Source organism: Lissotriton vulgaris, chromosome 8 (genome assembly GCF_964263255.1).
Source record: "Lissotriton vulgaris chromosome 8, aLisVul1.2, whole genome shotgun sequence".
NCBI classification, from domain to species: domain Eukaryota; kingdom Metazoa; phylum Chordata; class Amphibia; order Caudata; family Salamandridae; genus Lissotriton; species Lissotriton vulgaris.
Window position 1 is genome coordinate 195,471,492 of NC_141696.1, and position 23,573 is coordinate 195,495,064.

The following is a 23,573-nucleotide window of genomic DNA, read 5'->3' on the forward strand; positions in this document are numbered from 1 at the left end:
TAAGCGTTCGGCCCCGAATTCCTAGATCCCGCAGACGGTCAGCCAACACCAAGTGGTTGACTGTATCAAAAGCTGCAGAAAGATCCAATGTAAAAAGTAGCATTCCCTTCTCAATCTAGGGTGAATCGGATTTCTTCTGTTGCTACCACCAATGCAGATTCGGTACTATGATGTTTTCTAGACCCTAACTGGATATCATCCAGCAAGTTGTTGTTGTCAATAAATATCGTTAGTTGCTGATTGAGTACTTTCTCTACCAGCTTTTCCGGGTAAGGAAGCCTAGAAATGTGCACATAGTTGTTCAATTCTCTAGTGTTATGGCTAGCTTTTTTTTTTATATAGAGAGAGAACTGACGCAGACTTCAGCAGTCTGGAAAGACTCTCTGTTTGAACATTACTGCCAAAATATTAGCCAGTAGGAGCGCTAGTAGTTCTGATGCCCTGTGGATTATTTTGGGTGGTCACGGATCATGAACGGAGGCTGATTTAACAATGGCGACAATTTCTTTACTTGCTCTACTGAGGGTGGATCTTAGTTTTTACATTTTATGTTCTCTGGATCTGAATTAGAACATTGCGTTGTTAGCATAGTCAAGTTATTGTTAGTAAACTGGTTAAAGATGTTCATAACCTTCTCTTTAAAAAAGCGTGCCCCAGAGTCGAAAAACTCTTGGTTATTGGTTGCTGCATTGAAGGTATCAGACAATAAGTGTTTGTATTAGGTTGATCTCTTAATTTCATTTTAATGTCTTACTCGAGGTTAGCACAGTGAATAGCAATTTTGCGGTGAAGCACTGTTTTGAACTGTCTTGTTGATGGCAATCTGTTAGCCTGACTTTGTTGCCAGGAGACTCGTGTCCGGACCTGAACAATTAGATCTCCAAGGGTAGACGCTGAGCTCTCCTAATTGCAGAGTCTAAGGCAGAGGTAGTGTTGCTGCTCTCGTGAAGTCATGCTCCCATATGAAGCAAGACAAATCTTTGCCGCCTCTGAGCTATTACCGTTTCTTATAAATCGTTCTAATAATATCACTGTTTCTTGGACATTGATTCCAACTCCTACTGCCTGGGCGACGTCATCACCCAAGCTCTATTATTGGCAGACCGCCTCTCTGGGTGGTTTGCCAGAGCTATGCAGTCATTGGTGCCAAAGCACAGGCCCTCTTTTAGGGCTAACAGCACATCCCATTGCACGTCTGCCGGAAGGAGTGCAATACAAACAAAACTGAGGTCACTGTTTTTTGTGGCAGAGATGAGATGTGGTCAAGTGATTTTCCAGCATGAGAAAAGGGGATTGCCAGCACCCCCATGATCCCAGCAACAGATGTGGGTTTCAGGAGTTGCAACAGCTTCACAATCCTCCCGGAGGTGGATGTTTTGGGGAATGCCTGCTTTTGTCACCTAAAAATTGTAAGGGAGATGTAGTTTTATTCCTTATTTTGTTAAGCTGACAAATTCGCCGTTGTGTTGATTTTTGGAAAAAGTGATATTGAGCTATTGAAAAGTATATTATATTACATTTCTTGACCTAGCCTTCAGTTCGGAAGCTCTTTGGTCCTGTCAGTGGTATGTCGCCCACAGCCTGACGCATATCTTTACTGGGTCACACAGAAAGGAAATGGAACCACACTATACGTGCTCTGATGACTTGTCCCAGTTGGGTCATGGCAGAACTAATGCTGGTTGAAGCTCTCTGGAGGGGCCGGAAATGGCACTTAAACAAAAAAAAAGTATTGATTATTTAAAAGAACTATACGACTAGTAAAATATTATTTTCATCTTCGCTGGGCATACTATAAAGACGCAGGATTTTTTATTTTATTTTCTCTGATGTTAACAACAGTTTAAAAGGCTCTCTCTTCCAGAACCTGATTTGTGAACCTCTACTCTTCCAAGTACAAAGACACTGTGTCAGACTATGCACAAACCTGAGATTTGTCGTAGAATTTCCTGATCATGCCACTCTGTGGTGACTCACAGCATTGGGGGCTTGTTCCAAGTGAGTGGTTATTTAAAAAATAGTTTTTCTAATTCATTCCGATAATATTACGCAATCACAAGAGGCTCCGAAAATAAAGAAAGGTCTTTAGCACCCTATAATGCTGACTCAATGTTTCCTATCTAGATTTTCCCAGCTTGCAAAACGTTTATATATGATTGTTGTGACGAGTCAGGCGCATAGCCTGACCACGACTGCCAGGCTCCATCTTTATCTGAGACCCCGCGGTCTTGTCTCTCCAGCTCCCAAACGAGGCGCCGCCTCCCACTGTCTGAACATGCAAGTTCGAAGCCGCGGGGCAACAAGCATTTCACAACCGAGGTCTGCAGCTTCCCCATGAGAAGTTCAAGCATTATCAAAAGCACACTTTGATCTCTTTCATCAAGTCTTCGAGGAGCTCAAAGGTTCCAAGAAAAGGTCAACTTTTCCTCAGAGGTCGCAGCCACCATGTGGAATCCCTGCCTCAGCCAATTAGTTTTAAGAAATATGCTAATGACTTAAAATTTTCCTTAGTAACTCATGTTTTCTTAGTGTCACAAAACCACACTAGTGCTTAATTTAAGCAAGTGGTTGCAGGTGGTGAGTATCAGCACACATGTTTTTGGGGACAGGGACTTTTCCTAACAGTATCCTTTTTATTCGGCCCCAGCGTTCAGCAATGTGCGAGTCAAAAGTGCTGGTAGAGGCCCCAGAACTTTTTATTTTATTAATAACCCCCTAGATTACACTGTGGGTACGAAACACAATATATTATATGATTTCATTACTATTTGATAATATGAACAGTGAATAATTACTAGTAAGTTAGAATGCAACATCTCCGGCATGCATAACCTGTGGAACGTTTGTCAACTATGTGTAAGTGGCATGCTTCCCCATGCGGTCTAGTGTACAACGGCAAAAGGAACAGGGTCAAGACTGATTTGCATACGGCTGGGTCCAAACTGGGGTAACGTAGTGAGCAAAATAATGATGGATTAAACCCAGATCCTTGTGACTGGTGGTGAATGTTTGCATTGCTCAGCATTCCACCCATCAATTGCTTCTTTTGCGTCTAGTGTACAACGGCCACCAGTGATGACAAGGTCAACTATAAGTAAAGCCTTCATAAGGAGGGGGCATTATGTCCCAGTCCGTTCTCTAGCACCAGCCCCGCATTCCCGTCACCATTTTATATACAGATTTTTTGGGCACCTGCCAAATATTGAAGAAGCCTGCAGAGAGATCTGCATTAAGTTTCCGTCAAAGGTACCGCAAAGTCTTCTGAAAAGCCTAAGTACAAGGCAGACAGAATTTCATCTATATTTTTGTTTATTTAGATCTTCAAAGAGGTCAGACTTTTCTGCCCCCTTGCTCCAGAACTCCACGCTTCTCTGTAAGGGACAATAAAAATCAACTCACATTTACAAACGGTTTCAAGAAGAGGCTTAGTTGAATTTGTTTGTTTATGTTTAGTCTTTGGTACCAATAGTTCGCTCAGATTAAGGTACTGCACACACAAGAAATATAGGAAATGTAGGTGCCTGCCAAAAAGGGTAGCGAAACCGGACACAGTAAAATATTGGTAAGGAAAATCTAAATATATATGAAATTTCTAGTTTTGGGGGATTACGCCTCCTTTGACGTAGGAGCCTTGTCACCTAAAGATCTTGTGAAGCCTCCATATGAACTGCAAAATTTTGATATAAAATTTGACAATGATCTTTTTATCAAACCTTAAATAAGGGCAATTACACTCACAAGTTTTGTACAGCTCGAATCACTAAAAAAGGCATTAGGAATGCAAAAGGTTTTTAGATTCAAGCCTCGCACAGTTTTAAGTTTGCAATGCTCAATACTCAATTTTTGGTTGAAAAAGCTGCAGTTACTTCTCGCCCTCTCCCACGACCTTCGCTCACACCGGATAACTTTAAGAATGAGATGAGGAGCTGTTCAAGGACTACAAGAAATATAGATTATATTACATGCCCTTTTCACTGCTTCACGTGAGACTCCATGCAGGACTGCTGAACAAACTACAGCCGGTTCAACATGCAGCTGCCTGCTTGACTTAGATCTGCCAAAAAAGGCAATCTTCTCAGGAGAATCTAAAGCAGTGTCACTGGCTACCGACCAATCAAAGGATTAAATACTAGGATGTTCATCTTCTTTAGAGCATTGACCCAAGAAGGGCCTCTGTACGTGCAAAGAAGGTTCAGGACTTATGCTCCTGTAAGGTCGCTGTTCCTCCAATCAAGGTTTGGTCTGCGAGGATTCCCAAGGAAAGATTGGCTGGACGATTGTTCTCCTTGTGAAATTGTGGAACTCTCAGCCGAAAGCTCTGCGAGATCTGGATTTGAACAGGCTTTCAAATCAAGAAAGAAATCTCATCTGTTTAGAGAGTTTTAATCAAATTCATATGACCAATGGTCTACTGGTATGAGTGCGGGGACGCTTCCTTCCACAGGGGCTGTGTGCTTTATAAAGGGCTTTTTATTCATTCATCCAAGCAAACATCAGTAAGAGTTCAGGGCACAAGTAGGGGGTGGACACAGGTTTATGAAGTGCCTCCACTATATTTAGAAAGGGACTCCATTGCCCTTAGCCCGAGACTGAGTGATGTCACATTGGCCCCACAAGTGAATCTGATAGCCTTTGTAAACACTGTAAGCATGTAACCTCGCCCTGGGATGTTTGTGGGAATGGCCTAGCTGGGGGCTATATGTTTTAATCTTTTATCTCATCTATCTGAGCAAACTCGAACCTGACACCATTAAACCTTCTATTGTTTAACAAACGCACATGTGAAGCACATTCGTGCTTTGAAGCCACATAAAGAACAGCAGCAAGAAACCAACGCACATTAAAAGCAAGTTTAATGTTTAAAAGATTCACCAACCACTTTTTCTTTACTCACTAAAAGCCATTTAAAATGCAGTTTACAAGTTTCTACCTGTCTGCCTAAAAATATCGTCATTTTCAGCTATTCAGTAAATTCTTAGATATGTGGAAAGAATAAAGGTGATTTATAAAAAGTAAAATTAAAAATGGTCTTTTTCATATTTTTTTGATAATGTTAATTTGGTGTTTCTGTAAAAAAGGCCCTTGAACTTGTCAGTAATGAATATTCTAAGGCCTTGACATCACTCCTTGTGACACTACTGTTGTCGTCATTTGTGAACTGCATATGATGATTAACAGCCTCCCCCACATATATTTTCCTTCGGACCAGCGACCTGATTAAGATAGAACAAATATTAATAGCCTTTGTAAAAACAGATGAACAATGGCAGAGAGAACTGAGGAAGTGAAAGTAAGATGGTAGAACACACCATAGAGGGAGGTGATTTGATTTATGGAGGGTACAAGCAGCAGCTCGAGACTGAACAGACAGTGGTGGATGGGCATGCTTCTTTCTGGAGGGCCTTCATGTTAACACAGCTCTTGTCAAAGCCCTCCAGCCAGCCATGCCAGCCCAGTGGCCATGTTTACTGCTGTTGGCTTAGGTCGCGTAGATTTGCCTCTAAAAGTGTGTGCAGCGACAGCAAGTGGTAAGAATAAGGCGCTTCATCCAACGTCAGGCTGTTCATGTGCTGTTGCACTGAAGTTTTACACTTCGTTTCGAAGTTGAAGAGGCTGATGTTTGAAAGTGACAGCTTTATAAAACACACAAGCAGAAAGAAATACCTGTTTGAAGCAGTGGGGGTTGCAAACATGTCCATGGCGGCAGTTGTACTTATGCTGCCCGCTGTGGTGGACACTGGAGAGGTTGCTGTGGTAGATGAGGTATGAGGCTTTGAGAGCTCCTTCAGCCGTTTTTCCTGCGGGAAAGGAAGGAAGGTGTGTCCATAAAATCCAGAAACCGACGTCTGCCTATGGCTGCACTCAGCTAGCATGAGTACTCATGGTTCACTTGCTCCACATCAAGACTGCCAATGAGCCAGTTTACATCAACTAGAAATGTAACACTGGGATGCACATCTAATTCAATTAAAATAACACACTTTAGCTATTAACCTTTAGGGTAACATTTAACCTTTCAATATGCTGGGCAGGGTAAGCAAAAGGTCGAGTTACTTCAAAACGGATAAGTTACTTACCTGTAATCCTAGTTCTTTTCCAGGAGCATCCTCATCGAAGTCATAAGCACGGAATATTCCCACCCATGCGCGGGGTTCGCGGAATATATATATAAAATTATAAATGAAAACAAATATACAACTATATATATATATATATATATATATATATATATATATATATATATATATATATATATATATATATATACATATATAATTTTCTCCACAAATCAATGCAGCCTCCCAGAAAAAAAACAAGGCTAACTAATGTCCTGAGACATTGATTTTGCGGCAAACAGAAAACGGGCAAGCAGACACTTGAACTCTCTTTACTTAACAGCAGACAGTTGCCCTGCAAAAAAAACATGCATTGTTAGCCCATAGGCTGCAGTGGAAACTTAACAGCATAGAAAATGAAAGCAATTGTAAGAATGAACTGGCACGTGCCTTTAAGACAGCCATAACCCCCCCAGCTTCCCATCATGCCCGAGGGGTGACAGTTAGGTCAGTTGCACTTTCCAGAGACCCGGAGGTCAGGACACAAAGAGACAACATATTCATAAATCATTTTCCGGGGGAGGTGGGAGGGTTGCTTATGACTTTGATGAGGATATCCCTAGATTACAGCAAAGTAACATATACTCCTCTTCCCGGAGATCCTCCTCAATAGTCATAAGCATTGAATCGAATAGCAAGCCCATCCCCTACTCTTGTTGGCAAATGATAAGACTGCAGGTGCTGAATTCAGCACTGAAATACATTCTCTAGGAGGTCTTGCCTACTTGAGTGTCTGCTCTAGTATCAGGGTCAAGACAGTAATGTCTCTTGAACGTATGAACCGACTTCCAAGTGGCTGCCATGCAGATCTCAGCAATCGGTACACTGTGCCTAAAAGCAACCATAGCTGCTTTTCCCCTAGTGGAATGAGTCTTGGGAGAAGAAAAGAGGGGCTTATTTGTTAATTGGTAAGCCAGCTTGATACATGGAACGCTTGGATGCTGGGAAATCTTTTCTGATGGAACCATAGTTTACGAATAAATAATCAGACTTTTTAACAGCCTTGGACTTGTCTAAATAGAATCTTAAATCTTTTTAGATCTAGAGTAGAGAGACCTCTGGAGTAGAGGGATTGGGAAAGAAAGTAGGCAGTGAGATGGTTTGATTAACAAGAAAATCAGACAACATCTTCGGAAGGAAGGAGGGGTGGGTTCTCAGAACCACTCTGTTGTGGTGAAAAACAGTGTACGGTTCCTTGGAGCAGAGTGCCAGAATCTCGCTCACCCTACGAGTGGAAGTGATCGCCACCAAAAAGGCGGCTTTCCATGTGAGGTGCTGAAGGGTCGCTTTGTGAATTGGCTCAATGGGGGGACCCATGAGCTTGGAAAGGACCAGATTTAGCTCCCAGGGAGGCAAAGGAAGTCGGACAGGGGGGGAAAACTTTCTTTAATCCCTGTAGGAAATCTTTAACCACCTGAAGGTGAAAGAAAGAAGGTTGAGTAGGTGACTTTCTGTATGCCGTAATGGCAGCAAGGTGTACCTTTATAGAAGCTTAATTTTAGACCCGACTTAGCCAAGTGTAGGAGATAAGGCAAGATTACCTCCTCTTGCCCTTTGGTAGGTTGGAAACCATTTAACACACGCCACATATAGAACATTTTCCATTTAAAAGAATAGGAATGCCTTGTAAACGGCCTTCTAGACTCTCTAAAGATGTTCATGAAGTTCTGAGGAAGCTCTAGGTGTCCACACTGGAGGACCTCAGGAGTCATGCCGCTAAGTTCAGCGAGGGAAGGTTGGGGTGATGGATCCTCCCATTCATTTTGGACAGCAGGCCCGGCCTGCATGGAATCCTCCAGTTTGGGCACTTCGAGAGATGCAGAAGGTCCGGGTATCACCACTGTCGTGGCAAGTCTGGTGCTATCAGTGTCATCCTCGCTCTGGAGTTTGGGAGCTTGATTATGACCTTCAAGATGAGAGGAAGAGTAGGAAAAGTCCCCAGACCAGTTAATCAAAAGTGCATTCCCTTTCGACCCTGGACGGTAAAACCTTGATGCGAAGTCGTGGCATTTTTTTTTTGTATGGTCCGCGAAGAGATCGATGCTTGGCTGACCCCAATGATGAAAAATGTCTGCCTCCACTTCGTAGTGCAGAACCCAGTCTTGCTGCTCTTTGAATTGATGACTTAGGAAGTCTGCTTGATCGGTTAATTCTTCTGGCAGATGGATTGCTGTGATTGAAAGCTGCCTGCCAGGAGCCAATGCCAGATCGCCTGAGACTCCAGGGACAAGGGGCGAGAGCGGGTCCCTCACTGCTTGTTTAGATAGTACATTGTGTTCGCGTTGGCCGTCTGGATCAATATGGATTGAGACTGAATGGACGGGTAGAAAACCTTGAGGACTAGATGCACTCCCCATAGCTCCAGCATGTTGTTGTGATATGACCATTCCCTGCTCGACCACTGGCCCTGACTTTACAGAGGGCCCATATGTGCTTACCAACCCTGAAGGGAGGCGTCTGTAATCAGAGATTGTGTTGGTAGAGGTTGGTCACCGTGAACTCCCACCAGGATATTTCTCCGATGGGACCACCATGGGACAGATGATCTTGCAGCATGGGAAAGTAGATTCTTGTCATCCAATTGCGCAGTTTTCTGATCCCATTTGTCTTTCAGGTACTGCTGCAGAGGCCTCATCGTCAGCCTGGCATTGGGGACTAGGAAAATGCAAGATGCCACTGACCCCAGGAGCGATGCAACCTGCCGAACTGAGCGCTGGTGAGCTTGAAGCAGACGATCGCATTTCAGCCTGAGTGATAATAGTCTCTCCTCCGAAGGATACACTCTTCCTAGAGTAGCACCTAGGTAATGTATTCTTTGAGTGGGCTGAAGGACTGATTTCTCTGGATTGACCTGAAGGCCTAGCCGCTGTAGCATATCCAGACAGATTTGATTGTGGTCTTTCACACTCTGAGGAGATGAACTCTTTAGGAGCCAGTCGTCGTGGTACGGATAGATAAACAGTCCTTGGCGACGTAGAGCGGCGGCTACTACCGCCATGCACTTGGTGAACACTCTAGGTGTCACCTTTAGAACAAATGGTAGGACTTTGTACTGATAGTGTTTGGCCCCTACCATGAAGCCTAGGAACTTCCAGTGGCGTAAAGTGATTGGAACATGGAAGTACGCATCCTGAAGGTCTATCGAGCACATCCAGTCTCCTTGTTGGAGATGAGGATATATTTGATGGAGCGCCAGCATACAAATTTTCTCTTTTCGGATGGCTTTGCTGAGGATGCGAAGATCCAATAAAGGCTTGACGCCTGCTTTTTGGCCTTTCTTCCGTACTAGGAAGTACTGAATTAAACCCCCTTTCCTTGTTGTGAGGGAGGAAATTCTTCTACGATAGCTTTGTGTAAGAGTGGATACCTTCTGACGTAGCAGCGACAGCTGGTGACGACTCATTTTCACCAAAGGAGTGGATTGTGGTGGAAAGCGGAAACGTAGAGCATATCCATTTTGCAGTATATTCAGTACCCATTGATCTTTTGTATTGCTGCACCACTCTTGCATATGGTAGGCGATACTTTCTCCCACCGGAGTGACTAACGGCGTTAGAGGAAGCGATTGGCAGTGTTTTTGGTGGTGGAGGTGGATTGTCGAGGAGCCCCTTTACCACGGTAGTAGGTTTTGGTCTGGTGATACTGCCTGTGAGACCACTGAGGGGTTTGAACCCTCTGATGGAAAGGCCTGTGGTCGTGCGGCCTGTACTGGTGCCGGAATGCCTTCCTCTTCTCTGGAACCACAGCCGTTAGTGTCCAGTTCCATTTTCATCCTGGTCATCTCTTCATCTGTTTGAGAGCCAAAAAGAAAATTCCCTGAAAACAGGAGTTTCAAAATGTGCTGCTGAGCCTCCGGCTTAAGGGCCATAAGTAGCACCCAGGAGGATCTTCCGGCGCAGACGCCATGGGAGCAAGAGTATGCAGCTAGAGATGCTCCTTCTGCTGCCGCACTGAACATCTGGTTCGCCACAAGAGCTCCCGCCTGGTGGATCCCTCCGAAATCCTGGCGATCCTCTTTGGGCTGTTTTTCCTTGAAGCGTTCTAGTGAATCCCACAATGCCCTGTCATAGCGCCCCAATAGAGCTACGATGCTGGATACCTTTGGAGATGCAGCTGCAGAGCCACATGCTCCTTCCCCATGAATCCTGCGCTCTGCTCTCTGTGTCTGAAGGAACCGTTGAAGTAGAGGCTACTGCGTGAGTCTTCTTCGCAAAAGCAATGATCAGAGTCTGGCGGAGGATCCGCCCTGAGGAAAAGAGGATCCTGCTCTGATAGTCTGTACTTCTTTAGGATCCGTGCAGGAGCTGTTTTGATTGACGCTGGGGTGAGAAAGATATCCATGACTGGCTGTAGAAGGCCTGGCACCAAAGGCAGTAGAGGTCCTGACACTGATCTTTGGTGAAGAATCTCAAAGATGACTGACGTTGATGTCTGAGGAGCAGACATTTCAATATTCAATTTTTGTGCTCCTCTTGCCAGTACATCATGAAAAGTATTAATGTCATTCACTGGCGATATTCGGGAGGGTGGACTGTCCATTAGAGTGGGAGAATAGCCCCTCTTGGAAGAGTGTGTAGAGGAGGATGACCAAGGAGGAGATCTACGCCTCTTGCGGTGGCTACATGAAGTGGACCTCCGACCTGATGCAGATGGCGCCCTGTCACGTTGTCAACCCCTGGCAGGAGTCGTAGGGGAACTATCCTCTGCCTGCACCAAATGAGCTAGAAGATCTGTGGAGAGGGCTAGAATAGTCCAGAGGCTGTTGGATCTGTGTAGAGGTAGTGTTCTGCCAGTGGTGTACTGGAAGGAGCCATCTGGGAAGTAGGTGAATGTAAGGAGATCACTGCCCTTCTTTGCGTTGCACAGGTGGAAGTGTAGCCTGCTGAGCACTCTTTTGTACTCGCCTTTCTGGAGATGGAGTAGCAGAGCTTCTCGATGTCAAGAGCGGTACCTGAGGAGATCCTGCCTCCGAAAGTGAAGTCTCAGAGAGAACCTTCAATGCTGAACCGTGCCTCACTGATGGTGATCGGTGCGTCGACATAGACAGATGGGAGTGTCTCGACGTCGAGCGGCTATGTGCTACTAAGACTTGAGAAACCACTGACAGAGTACTAGGTCTCGATGTCGGATGTGAGTAGCCCATGAGACAGGAGCGACATATCACCCCATACCGGAAGCACAGCTTTCATTCCGTTGCATTTCACAAATGCCAACAACTTCATCACTTGTTTCCAAATGTATTTATTTATTTCTTGTTTCATTATTCTCCAAAGTTTATCATTTCTTCATATCTTCTTCGCAAATCACAAGAGAGGCACTTACATCATCACTGGATTCTAAATGGTGCAGAAATGCTAATCCAAGCCTTATCCTGCATCACGAAAGTGTGCGCAAGTTTTATCCACAAACGACAAACTTGTTTACCAAATGCATTTCAGGCCTAATATCCGGCCCTTCATCAGGGGTTTGTTAATCTTTAAATACAAAACACACTGATTAGACTATGCTTAACCCAGTCCCTCTCATTAATTACTGAGCATAACCACCCATAATGTTCTCCCAAATCAACGTTTTCCCGCTAAAGAGTCGTAGCCTAATGCTACCCCTTTGGATAAATACCTCAGCTTTCTATTATAAATCCGAAACTGCCTTCTCTCACCTAGTGCTTCTCAACTAGTGCAACCTCTATGATCATTACATTCCCCCCACCTCAATGACGTATTACTTTTCTCTCCTCGTGGCATCTATGTTCCTTACAATGCCCCACCTTACAAACATTCGCTCGATATCCGTGATGTAAACTTCCTCCCTATTCTATCATTAGTTGTGGTCCGTACCTTTTATCCATGTTTATTCAGACTGTCCGTGTTCTTGTCCTCTCTATTTCCCCATCACCAAACCGGCACCAACCGGCACCAACCTAATGTGCAGCTTTCTGAACATTCTTCTTATACCACTGCTTAACTACACCCCTCTCCTGCAGCTGTTACCAATTAAAAACCCTCCCATACGTCACATTTCCACTTCCCTGCCTCCCAACTCAATCCCTGCCTACCAATCCCACAATGCACTTCGTATGTCAACTTACCTCTACGGTGTAAAGCACCATATACCCAACTAATCACTGCACTACTGAACTCTACCCACAACCTCTTCCAAAGTACCAACCTTCAATGCACCGCCCACCCTTAAGTGTGAGTAGCCACCAGAGTTTGAAGTGCTGACGTTGAGATAAACTTCTGCTCAAAGTCGAAGTCGAACGTAGCACCGCCGACAGAGATTCGTGTTTTGACATCGGGAGTGGACTGGCCAATGGAGACCAAAGCCTTGACATTGTGTGTGGAGAAGGTGATGGAGAGCGTCTTCCTGACATCAAACCTCTTCTGGATGACGACGTGGTTGACCGAGGCCTCGATTTTGATGCCACCTTGTTGACATCAACGGAGGAGTGTGCCTCGACGTTGACCGTCTTCTGGATCCCGTAGCGGTTGAACGAGGCCTCTATGTTGACCGCTGCCTTGTTAACGGTAACGGAGGACTACAGCTCAACATCGAACGCCCTAACAATGGCGATGACGGAGAGCGATGTCTCGACATTGGCTGTTGAGCCGGCACCAAACGAGATAAACTCCTCGACGTTGACCATCACCAGGCTGATGGCAACGGAGGATTCAAAGCCTGACGTCGATGGTTGATGTACCTTCATGTTTCCACAAAGTTTTGACGACAATTGATGCTCTGATGCTCTCGGCGGTGATTTCGTGGACAGAGGAACAGCTGTAGCCGATTTCTTCGTCGTTGGAGGTATTTTCAATGCAAAGAACGAAGCAGAATAAGAACAGACCGGGACTTTACTTTTGGAAATCGACCTGGGCCTTTTCTTCTTGTGCCTCACATGAGATCTGTCTTTGGAGGTAGTAGAGGAGTTCTTCTCCAAGAAACCATAAAGACGGTTTCTTTCTCTCTCTCTCTGAGAGTGCGTCTTGACAGATTCTGGCAGTGTTTCGGCAAGTCTCATGTTAATGAGACTCAGAAGGCAGAGGATGCAAACAGAATGAGAATCTGTCTTAGCCTTCTTTTTACCACAGGAGGGGCAAGTATCAAAAAGAGAAGGCATCCTCTGACTGAAAAAAAATCCAAATCTGCTAGAAAAAAGGCAACTCCTTACTTCAGCAGATGTAAAATGTCGAAATAATAGAAGTTACAGCAAAAAAGGAGAACACTTATGACCGAAAAGTCCCCAAAAAAATATAGAACTGAAAATTCAGGATCCTGACTGAAGGAGCCGGAAAGAACAACTGATTTAACTGTCACCCCTGAGGCATGATAGGAAGCTGGGGGGTCATGGCTGCCTTAAAGGCACGGTGCCAGTTTATTCTTACAATTGCTTTCATTTTCTATACTTTTAAGTTTTCAATGCAGCCTATGGGCTAACAATGCCTGTGTTTCTTGCAGGACAAGTTTCTGCTGATAATTAAAGAGAGTTAAAGTGTCTCCTTGTCCTCCTGTTGTTTATGTTTGCTGCAAAATCAATGTTTCATGGCATTGGTTTGCCTTGGTTTTTTCTGGGAGGCTGAATTGATTTGTGGCAAAAAAAGAAAATATATATATATATATATATATATATATATATATATATATATATATATATATATATATATATATATATATATAGAGAGAGAGAGAGAGAGAGAGAGAGAGAGAGAGAGAGAGAGAGAGAGAGAGAGAGAGAGAGAGAGAGAGAGAGAGAGAGAGAGCTGTATATGTAGGTTTTCATATATCATTGCTTATATATGTTCCGGGGTCCCCGCGCATGGGCAGGGATATTCAGTGCTTATGACTATTGATGAGGATCCCCTGGAAGAGAAGGATATGCAATTTGCACAACATAGAAATTAGATCTATTTAAGTAAATAGAAGTGGAAGTTATGTTTCCATGTTCGGTGAATATGTAACAAATGCTTCTACTGCATGACATGAACGAAATAAAAGGGGCTTTGGAATGTAACAGAGTAACTAAGGAGGGGCCAAATGCAGGCAATGCAAATTATAGTCTACACCAGCAGGGGTATCCAACTGAGGAGCAGGAGGGGAGGATCAATGCCATATTTTCTGGAAATTCACATACAATAAATCTAAATATAAATCATGGCCGACATGGTAGATGCTAGCCTGAACATCTGGCCTAGATCTTTCCCTTCTGGATCGAAGTTGGACACATCAACAAACTAGCAAATTAGACAGCAGGTCTGGAGATCCACAAAACAGAAGCACGCGTGTACTATTACATTCGCTTGTAGTAAAGTATTTATAAATTAATGTGGCTTGGGAAGGACCCCTCCTAACGAAGATGCATATTGCAGTAACTGAAGTGACAGGGTCTATGCCCCAAATGGTGTTGGTCTGGCATACATTTCCATCTGCATCATCCACCATTTATGACTCAGATACTGTACTCAAGAATATGTATATGAATTATTAAAATTGTATAACGGTTACAAGTGTACGCATAGTTTAAGTGTGGTGTACGTAACTCAAGTTTCTCCATGTGCATTTGTGACTTGAATCACAAAGCCCCTCGAGCAGATAATAAGACTTAGGTGCATTGATTGGACATGATTTACAAATGCAAATTCATATTAGGAATTCACAAAATTTAATTTACACTAATAATTCAATTTGCTCACAAGAACTATTACACCTGAATTGTATAATATTACGTAGGAGCAAATCTGTTGCTAGGAATGCCTAGTAAAACAAGCAAACACCCACAAATGTGTGAGTTTATGGGTATGCCCACACTTCTGCAGTGCACATTCCTACTCTGGGGAGGAACAGATTTACTCCTGCCAAGGTCAGGAGTAGATATGTTTCCACTGTGGCATTTGAGGATAGAACGCTCCAAACATTCACTCATGTAACTCTCCAGCAGCTTTCTAGGAGTAATCTTGGATTATTTACAGAATTCCAAAAAAGTGCAACTCATCTCCACAAGTTGTCATGAATGTTCAGGTGTAGATTTACGCATTTTGTTTAACCAGCCCGAGTTTCACATGCCTTGAGGTAAGAGGTCTATATTTGAGGATGAGTCAGCAAACTGAGAAGCTCTTCGATAAACTATTATTTTCGTGGGTTCCTTAGCTTACGCCTGTCAGCCATAACCCTACAACGACAATCTATCCACAGGGCAGAAAATGTGCAGTCACAGCATTCGCTTGCATGTGCAACTTCACAGTTAAATTTGTTCCTATTGTTCCTAAGGTTTTCTCCAGATAGAGAACATTTTCCATTTGGACGGATCTGTCCCCCAAATCACCACAAACATTGAGTGTCGCTTGCTACTTTCTAGGTGCAAGCTTAAATGTGCAGCAGATTGTAAAGGCAAGTGTTGGCACACATTGAAAAAATATACAACAACTTTATGGGAGTTTTTAACTTTTTAATGCATATAATCCTGAACAGTAGCAAATTACACCCATCTAATAGATTTCTTCTGCGTTAAATTGAATTTACGACTGCAGATTTGCAGCAATACAGATTCTGTCCATTAGGGTCTTCCACCTGTAAAAGCAGTCTTTTGCTCACCTACGTTTTTTAAGGTATGGAAAAAGGTTTGCGAGCCAAGCCCTGTATAGTTTTAAAAGCTGCAGTTACACCTCACCCACTACCTTTGCACGCACAGTATAACATTAAGAATGAGATGAAGGTCTGTTCGATGACCATAAATAAAATATGATTATATTAGCAGTACGTAAATATTTGCATTTAATATTGTTAAAGCAGAATTCTCACCTTTAGTGCTTGTAAGCGAGCTTGCTCCTCCTCTAAGGCGGCTTGCTTTTCCCTTTCATCCACTCTGGTGAGAGAGAGGCCCGTGCTTGCAAGGGATGACACTGCATTTGAAATTGTGGTAGCCCTGAAATATGATTACAGGAGGTGTCGGGTCGTTTGTTCATATAATTGTTTAATACAAATATGTTGCTGTCATTTCCCTCCATCCTCTGCAAATGCCCCTCTCCTCATTCGTAAGTACTTGATACATTCACCACCATGGTTAGATGTTTTGCGAACAGTTAATAAGGAATGAGAGGTTATAGGATCATTTTGTGTTTAAGTTCATATTAATAATTTTGAGGTCGAGCCTGCCAAACAGCAAAAGCTATTTGGTTGCAGAAGACCTACTTTTTACATATTAAGAACTTACAAGAGCTTACAGCCCGCCCACTGCTTACCACTAGTGGGCTTCATTGTCACTCATTTGTATTCACAATGGCTTTCCTTGTCTCAGCTTGTCCACCTTGTGTTTGTCCCTCCCCTGGTGCATAGCTTTTTTACCATTTCCCCGACTGACTTCTATTCTTCCACTGCTCGTTTTTAGGGAGCTACATTTCTCTTTTTGATTAAGCACCACGTGAGCTTAAGTGTTTTCCAGCTCTCTCCCTTGTGCTTTTATCCCCACACTACGTATGCTGTCTTCCTCGTTTTGCAAGGTCTCTCTTGTGTGCTTCTCCAGTCAGTGCTTGATTTGTAAAAAGAAAATAAGTACCAGGGCTTTTGCCAGGAGGCCCCTGCAACTTGCACCACACATTGCCCCCGCCATGCTGCCAATGACAGTAACAACCCAACTACTAACCATAACACTAATACAATGTGATAACTATGACTATTCCAGGCCCCCAAGGCTATAAGCATGGCTTGGGTGGCAGGCAATAGTTATTTTTGATGAATATTGAATGAATAACTGATCATCTCTAAATTAGTCGGACAGTGCCAAAAACCACTGGACCAAATTAAGCCCCGCTTCTCCATTCCCCAACCCCCATCCCTCCCTGCCCCTTGTTTCTCTCCCTTATGTGCTGCTTTTTACCTCCCCACCCACTCCTACGTCCCCCCTCCCCCCCAATTCCAGTTTTTTACTGGGGGTGGGGAGGCAGCAAATTGCTGCCAGTCCTTGCGGTTTTACAAAAAAGTGCTTTTGAGCTATTTTCTTTTAATTCTTTTTTTGGTGCCTGTGTTTTTTTTATGGTGCAAAAAGAACAATTGATGGACAGAATGCAGAACAATGTCATACACTCACCCCAACACAGAGATCTGGGCCTAAATCCATTGTTTATTTGCTACCCATGCCGTTCCAGTTTGAACCCAGCCATATGCAAATCAGTCTTGACCCTGCGCTCAATGGGAACATTCCAACCCGAACTGCCAGGCCAGGTCCTCCCTGGTCTGGAAACAAGCATCCTAGTACCAACGCAAAAAGAACAATTGATGGACAGAATGCAGAACAATGTCATACATTCACCCCAGTACAGGGAGGAACTGGCTTGGTAGTTCGTGCTGGGAACCATAAGGCACAGGGTCAAGACTGATTTGCATACGGTTAGGTCTAAACTTGGGTAGCATGGCGAGCAAAAGAATGATGGAATTAACCCAGATCTCTTAACTGGGGGTGTTTTGATTTATTCTGCATTCCATCCATCAAATGTCTGTCTTTTGCTTCCTCGCCCTAAGTGCGTCAGGTATGCCCAGAGATGGGTCCTGGGCTCCCAGTGCCACTGGATTCAAGCTATCCTGAGTGATGAGAGAGAAAACCCCGAAACCGGTCCTAGGATGCTTGTTTCTGTCCAGAAAGGACTTGGCAGTTTGGGCTGGACTGTTCCCATGAGGCACAGTGTCAAGACTGATTTGCATACGGCCAGGTCGAAACTTGGGTGGCATGGTGAGCAAAAGAATGATGGAATTAACCAAGATCTCTTAACTGGGGGTGAATGTTTTGATTTATTCTGCATTCCGTCCATCAAATGTGTGACTTTTGCTTCCTCGCCCTAAGTGCGCCAGGTATGCCCAGACATGGGTCCTGGGCTCCCATGCCACTGGATTCAAGCTATCCTGGGTGATGAGACATAAAACCCCGAAACCGGTCCTAGGATGCTTGTTTCTGTCCAGAAAGGACTTGGCTTGGCAGTTTGGGCTGGACTGTTCCCATGAGGCACAGTGTCCAGACTAATTTGCATATGGCCAGGTCTAAACTGGGGTGGCATGGTGAGCAAAAGAATGATGGATTTTACCCGGATCTCTTGACTGGGGTGAATGTTTTGATTTGCTCTGCATTCCGTCCATCAATTGTGTGTCTTTTGCTTCTTCGCCCTAAGTGTGCCGGGTTAGCTCAGACAGGGGTCCTGGGCTCACTGTGCCACTGGATTCAAGCTATCCTTGCTGATGAGGGGTGAGACCCCGAAACAGGTCCTAAGATGCTTATTTCCGAACCAGGGAGGACCTGATATGGCAGTTCAGGCTGGACTGTTCCCATGAGGCACAGGGTCAAGACTGATTTGCATATGGCCAGGTCTAAACTGGGGTGGCGTGGTGAGCAAAAGAATGATGAATTTAACCCAGATCTCTTGACTGGGGGTGAATATTTTTATTCGTTCTGCATTCCGTTCATCAATTGTGTGTCTTTTATTGTGCTTTTTTGTAGGCATGCATGCATATGCACATTGACCTGCATACGTTCGTATACAAATTGATGTTGACTCTGAGGCAATGTCATTGAACCTTTTTAAATTGTTGCCATGCTGCACAGCTTCTTGCTTATGCTTTACAGAAAAACAAATAAGTCCCAAAGGCGAGATGTATTGGCTTTGCGCCAATGCGGATTCTTGCATTTTGTCTGTTGTTACAATACAACACAAGCAGTAGCAATTTATCACATTAGTTTTCTTGTCGATAACGAGTACACAATAATAAACTGTGAGTCAGTAGTCATATTTCCTTTTCAAAATTACAAGATGGAGTTACTCAATAGGCAATTATCCAGCTGACGAAAAGATTTAGCGAAAATAATGTTTGACGAAAAAAAATGAAAGTGCTTTAATTAACCAAAATAATTCCATCAACAAGAGAGTAAGGGTCAGAAAAACACTCTCATACCCCTTATAAATCCATAACTCAAACAACAGGAGAGTGTTAATATACACAACAGAAAAATGATGAACTAGCCAAATTTCTATTCAAAGTGCTTCTGAGCTGTTAGAAAAGGCTGTTATTTTCAGTTGGAAAAAATAGAGTGCACGTGCTCAAAGAATTGGCTAAGGGGACCCTCAGGCCCCAGTGGAACACTGGTAGCCAGTTGTCTTCATTGGGTCCACCTTTTTGCTAGGAAAGTGAATGTGAGTTTAAAAAGAGTATGCACTACTTCTCAAAATTATTTTAATCAGAGGGTAGCTCTAACTCTGTTAAAAACAGTGGTCGAAAAACATGATTGTTTTTCTGGACTACTAAGGTTGTGCAAATTAGAACCAACTAGTCCCGTTAGTAAAGTGATAAAGAAAATAATATATAAAATAAGGTCAACATGTTTCTGCCTGTTAAGCTAAATTTGCTCGGCATTCATCAGGACCAGGAAAACACTATCACTCGCTGTTCAGAGCACGCTAAAGTGCTCAGATACAGGGAGCGATGACACTGAATGATACGACCTGTAGTTTGTCGAGGCTCCTTGTGGGAAAGTCTTCCCCAATTTTCTATAAGCTCCTTGGTATAGGAGGGACAATATAATCTGTAGGGGTAAATAGAAAAAACAGAAATGTCCAAATTTTGAACGCTAAATGTTTAAATTTACCCTGTCAGAACTCTAAACATGTGCACATAATTAGTAAGACCAAACAGTGTCTGAAAAGCATGAAATGAGGAAAATTATCCATTCCAAATCTAGAAGAAAAACCAAGCTAGGGGTAAATCGAAAAAAACAGTCAATATTGCAGACAGAGGCTTTTCATTATCCTCTCAAACATTAGATACCAAAATAAAGAAAGTGATTGCCTGAGAAACAGTGCTCTATCAAACCGGCTAGGTTTGAAGACTTGTGATAATTACACCAAAACAGTACACCTTTGCAAGAAGCATACAAAGCACAATACACTCCAAAAACGGAGAAACTGAGCCAGACACTTACGTTATATTTTTAGAGAAAAAGCCCCATGGGCATTGCGGCAGGGGGTAATCTTCACGTTTGGACTCTATCAGAAAGAACAACGAAAACGCGTTACTCCGTGTTTTCAAAGCCGCTAATTGGGAATCATAAGTCTAAAAACGCGTATGGAAGGGAGAGAGACTTACTTTCCACCAAACGGCTCCCCGCAGGAATACCTACACACGGCCACTTCCGCCGCCCGTATCGACCGGCGCGGCAGTGAAGCCGTGTAAGAAATAAACGCTGGGAACGCACAAAGCGTCTGAGACGGTGACGCCGGTCACGTGACAGAGGTGGTCGCGTCACATTTTTAAAGGGGCCAGGTTGTTTGCTAGCACACTTCAGAGCGATATTTGCTGTTTAGAAGAACCATGAGGGAAAGCCTCAAAAAAGCACAATAGAGGGGCATAATGACATTGTATAAGCAATTGATCGCGTCACATTTTTAAAGGGGCCAGTTTGTTTACTAACACACCTCAGAGCGATCTATGCTGGTTGGAAGAACCATGAGGAGAAAACCTCAAAAAGCATAACGCAGGGGCATAATTACATTGTGTAAGAATTTGTTTCACGTGGGATTCAATGTTACACCCATGATGGCAAAATGTCTCATATACTTATTATATTCAGATTGGTTCAAAACGAAAGCCAGCCATTCACATGTGTCAAGAGGCAGAGAACAATGGCTATTAGTTCTGTAGTTCTCAGCTAGAAAAACACAAATGATGTGCACGACGGTAAACTGCTGGCCAAAGTGGACGGTCCGTCTATCTACGCATGACTGATCCCCAGGGGATGTCATCATTAAGACCCTGTTTATGAGTAGATAGACGGTATATCCATTGCTGCTCCTTCTCGAACAGTGTGCCTTCTTCAGTGCAGTTCAGCTGTTCAATTATTACCCATTTGACATCATTTGGACAATGGCCTTGCTCCAGGAAATGGGTCGTCATCTTTGTGGTGGTTCTGCCACACCGAATGTTGCTACGATGCTCTCCTATTCTTGTTTTAATTTTTCTAGTGGTCATCCCTATATATCTAAGGCCACAAGGACACGTAATCAAGTAGATGACGTTACTTGAATTACAATTTGTGTGACATCGTAAGTGCCAGGTTTTACCCTCTTCCAATTGTAGTGTTTTTGTTGTTGATGTTAAATGACATACGCTACATCCCCCGCATGGGAAATGGCCAGTTATAGAAGGCAGGCCCCAGGCATTCAGAACAGTGGTATCATGTTTAGGTTGATTAGTTCTAGGGCGGGTATGTACCAGGGCATCTTGTAAACTCCTTTCTTTTTTATAAGAAAATAATGGTTTCTGCCAATTTCTACCATTACTCGTCAGGATTTGCCAGTGTTTGCCAATGCAACGACTTACAGAGTTGGAAATGTTGCTGTAAGTAGTCACACAGGTCAGAGGGACCTCAGGTCCACTTTCTTTTACATTATCCTCCAAAAGCGCTTCCCTGTTGTTATTTCTTGCTCTTTTTCTACTTTTTTGTAGGATTTTTCTGGGGTAACCTCTCTGTTCTAATTTTAGTGTAAGGTCATCCGCTTGTTTGTTAAAGTCCGCAAGATTGCTGCAATTTCTACGTATACGTAGATATTGGCCAAAGGGGAGGTTTTCGCGTAGTGTCCGCGGGTGAAAACTGGAGAAATGGAGAAGATTATTCTTACTTGTTGGTTTATAGTAAGTTTTGCTCATTATCCGATTTCCAGTCTTTGTAAGTGTCACGTCCAGGAAGACAATGGACTTTGAATCATACTGATATGTGAACCTTAAATGAGGGTCGCAGGTGTTGACCCAGTCAAAAAAAGATAGTAAACTTTCCTCTGACCCTTTCCAGATTAAAAGCACATCATCAATGTACCTCTGCCACAGGATAACATTGAGAGCATAAGGATTGGAATTTGTCAGGATGTGCGTTTTCTCGAAGTTGTAAACATACAACCCCGCTATACTGGGGGCAAAGGTACTGCCCATCGAGGTGCCAGTCTTCTGTAAATAGAGGGTGTCTCGATATTGAAAAAAGTTCCGTTTCAATGCCAAGGTAGCACAGTCAATCACGAAGGTCTTGGAGGTGTTATAAGACCATGTGGTTTGGTCAAGGATGTCTGCCAAAACTTTAAGGGTTGCGTCCTGCGGGATACAAGTATATAAACTTTCAATGTCTAAGGACACTAGATAACAAGGTTCCTCTGGAAGTTCTACATTGAGTAACATTGAAAGGAGACTTTTCGTATCCTTGATGTAAGTACTTGTGGATTGGATCAAGGGTTTAAAGAAAAAATCACAGTACTTTGAAAGTGGTTCCAACTGGGACCCAATCCCAGACACAATTGGTCTTCCCGGCGGTGGTATGCGGTTTTTGTGGGTTTTGGGAAGGGTGTAAAAGTAAGGGATTTTTTCTTCTGAGGTAGTGAGAAAGTCAGCCTCATGTTTACTGATGTAACCGTCTCTTTCCGCAGTGGAGACCAACTCCAGAATTTCATCTTTCAAGAAAGGAGAAGGATCTTGCTGAAGCACAGTATAGCTAATAGAATCCCCTAGAAGCCGTTTACATTCGGCATCATAGGCCGTAGTATCCTGAATCACTATGCCTCCCCCCTTGTCGGCACTCTTGATAACGATTTCTTGGTTCTCTTGCAGTGATTTTATAGCCTTGTATTCTCCTGCTGTCAAGTTTTTAAAGGTGGTTGGCTCAGTCAGAATATCCACTTCCCGAGATACCGCCTGTTCAAAGGTTGTGATGTCAGCCGGTATTAAGTGGGTAGGTGGATTGAAATTGGATCTCCTTTTGAAATTGGTGTCACTCAAAGTAGCAGAAGGTTGTGTATTTTGTTGTTCGAAAAAAGATTTTAGTCTGAGTTTCCTAAAAAACTCGCCCAGTTCGCATTTCAGTTTGAAACGATCTAGGCGAGGGCTGGGTATAAAACCAAGGCCCTTTTCTTGCAAAGGTGTACTGTTTTGGTGTAATTATCACAAGTCTTCAAACCTAGCCGGTTTGATAGAGCACTGTTTCTCAGGCAATCACTTTCTTTATTTTGGTATCTAATGTTTGAGAGGATAATGAAAAGCCTCTGTCTGCAATATTGACTGTTTTTTTCGATTTACCCCTAGCTTGGTTTTTCTTCTAGATTTGGAATGGATAATTTTCCTCATTTCATGCTTTTCAGACACTGTTTGGTCTTACTAATTATGTGCACATGTTTAGAGTTCTGACAGGGTAAATTTAAACATTTAGCGTTCAAAATTTGGACATTTCTGTTTTTTCTATTTACCCCTACAGATTATATTGTCCCTCCTATATCAAGGAGCTTATAGAAAATTGGGGAAGACTTTCCCACAAGGAGCCTCGACAAACTACAGGTCGTATCATTCAGTGTCATCGCTCCCTGTATCTGAGCACTTTAGCGTGCTCTGAACAGCGAGTGATAGTGTTTTCCTGGTCCTGATGAATGCCGAGCGAATTTAGCTTAACAGGCA

The 23,573-nt window shown here is 43.4% G+C and overlaps 1 protein-coding gene across 7 annotated transcripts in view; it reads right to left on the reverse strand.

The window, feature by feature from the left end:
- PICALM (phosphatidylinositol binding clathrin assembly protein) overlaps window positions 1–23,573 on the reverse strand; it is a 495,196-nt gene that overhangs the window by 134,440 nt on the left and 337,183 nt on the right. For all 7 annotated transcript variants that reach the window (XM_086933969.1, XM_086933970.1, XM_086933967.1 and 4 more), the window contains exons 10-11: window positions 15,909–16,032; window positions 5,665–5,798 (exon numbers count right to left, since the gene is read on the reverse strand). In XM_086933969.1, coding sequence (XP_086790095.1) covers window positions 5,665–5,798; window positions 15,909–16,032 — 258 coding nt within the window. The remainder of the gene's footprint in view (window positions 1–5,664; window positions 5,799–15,908; window positions 16,033–23,573) is intronic.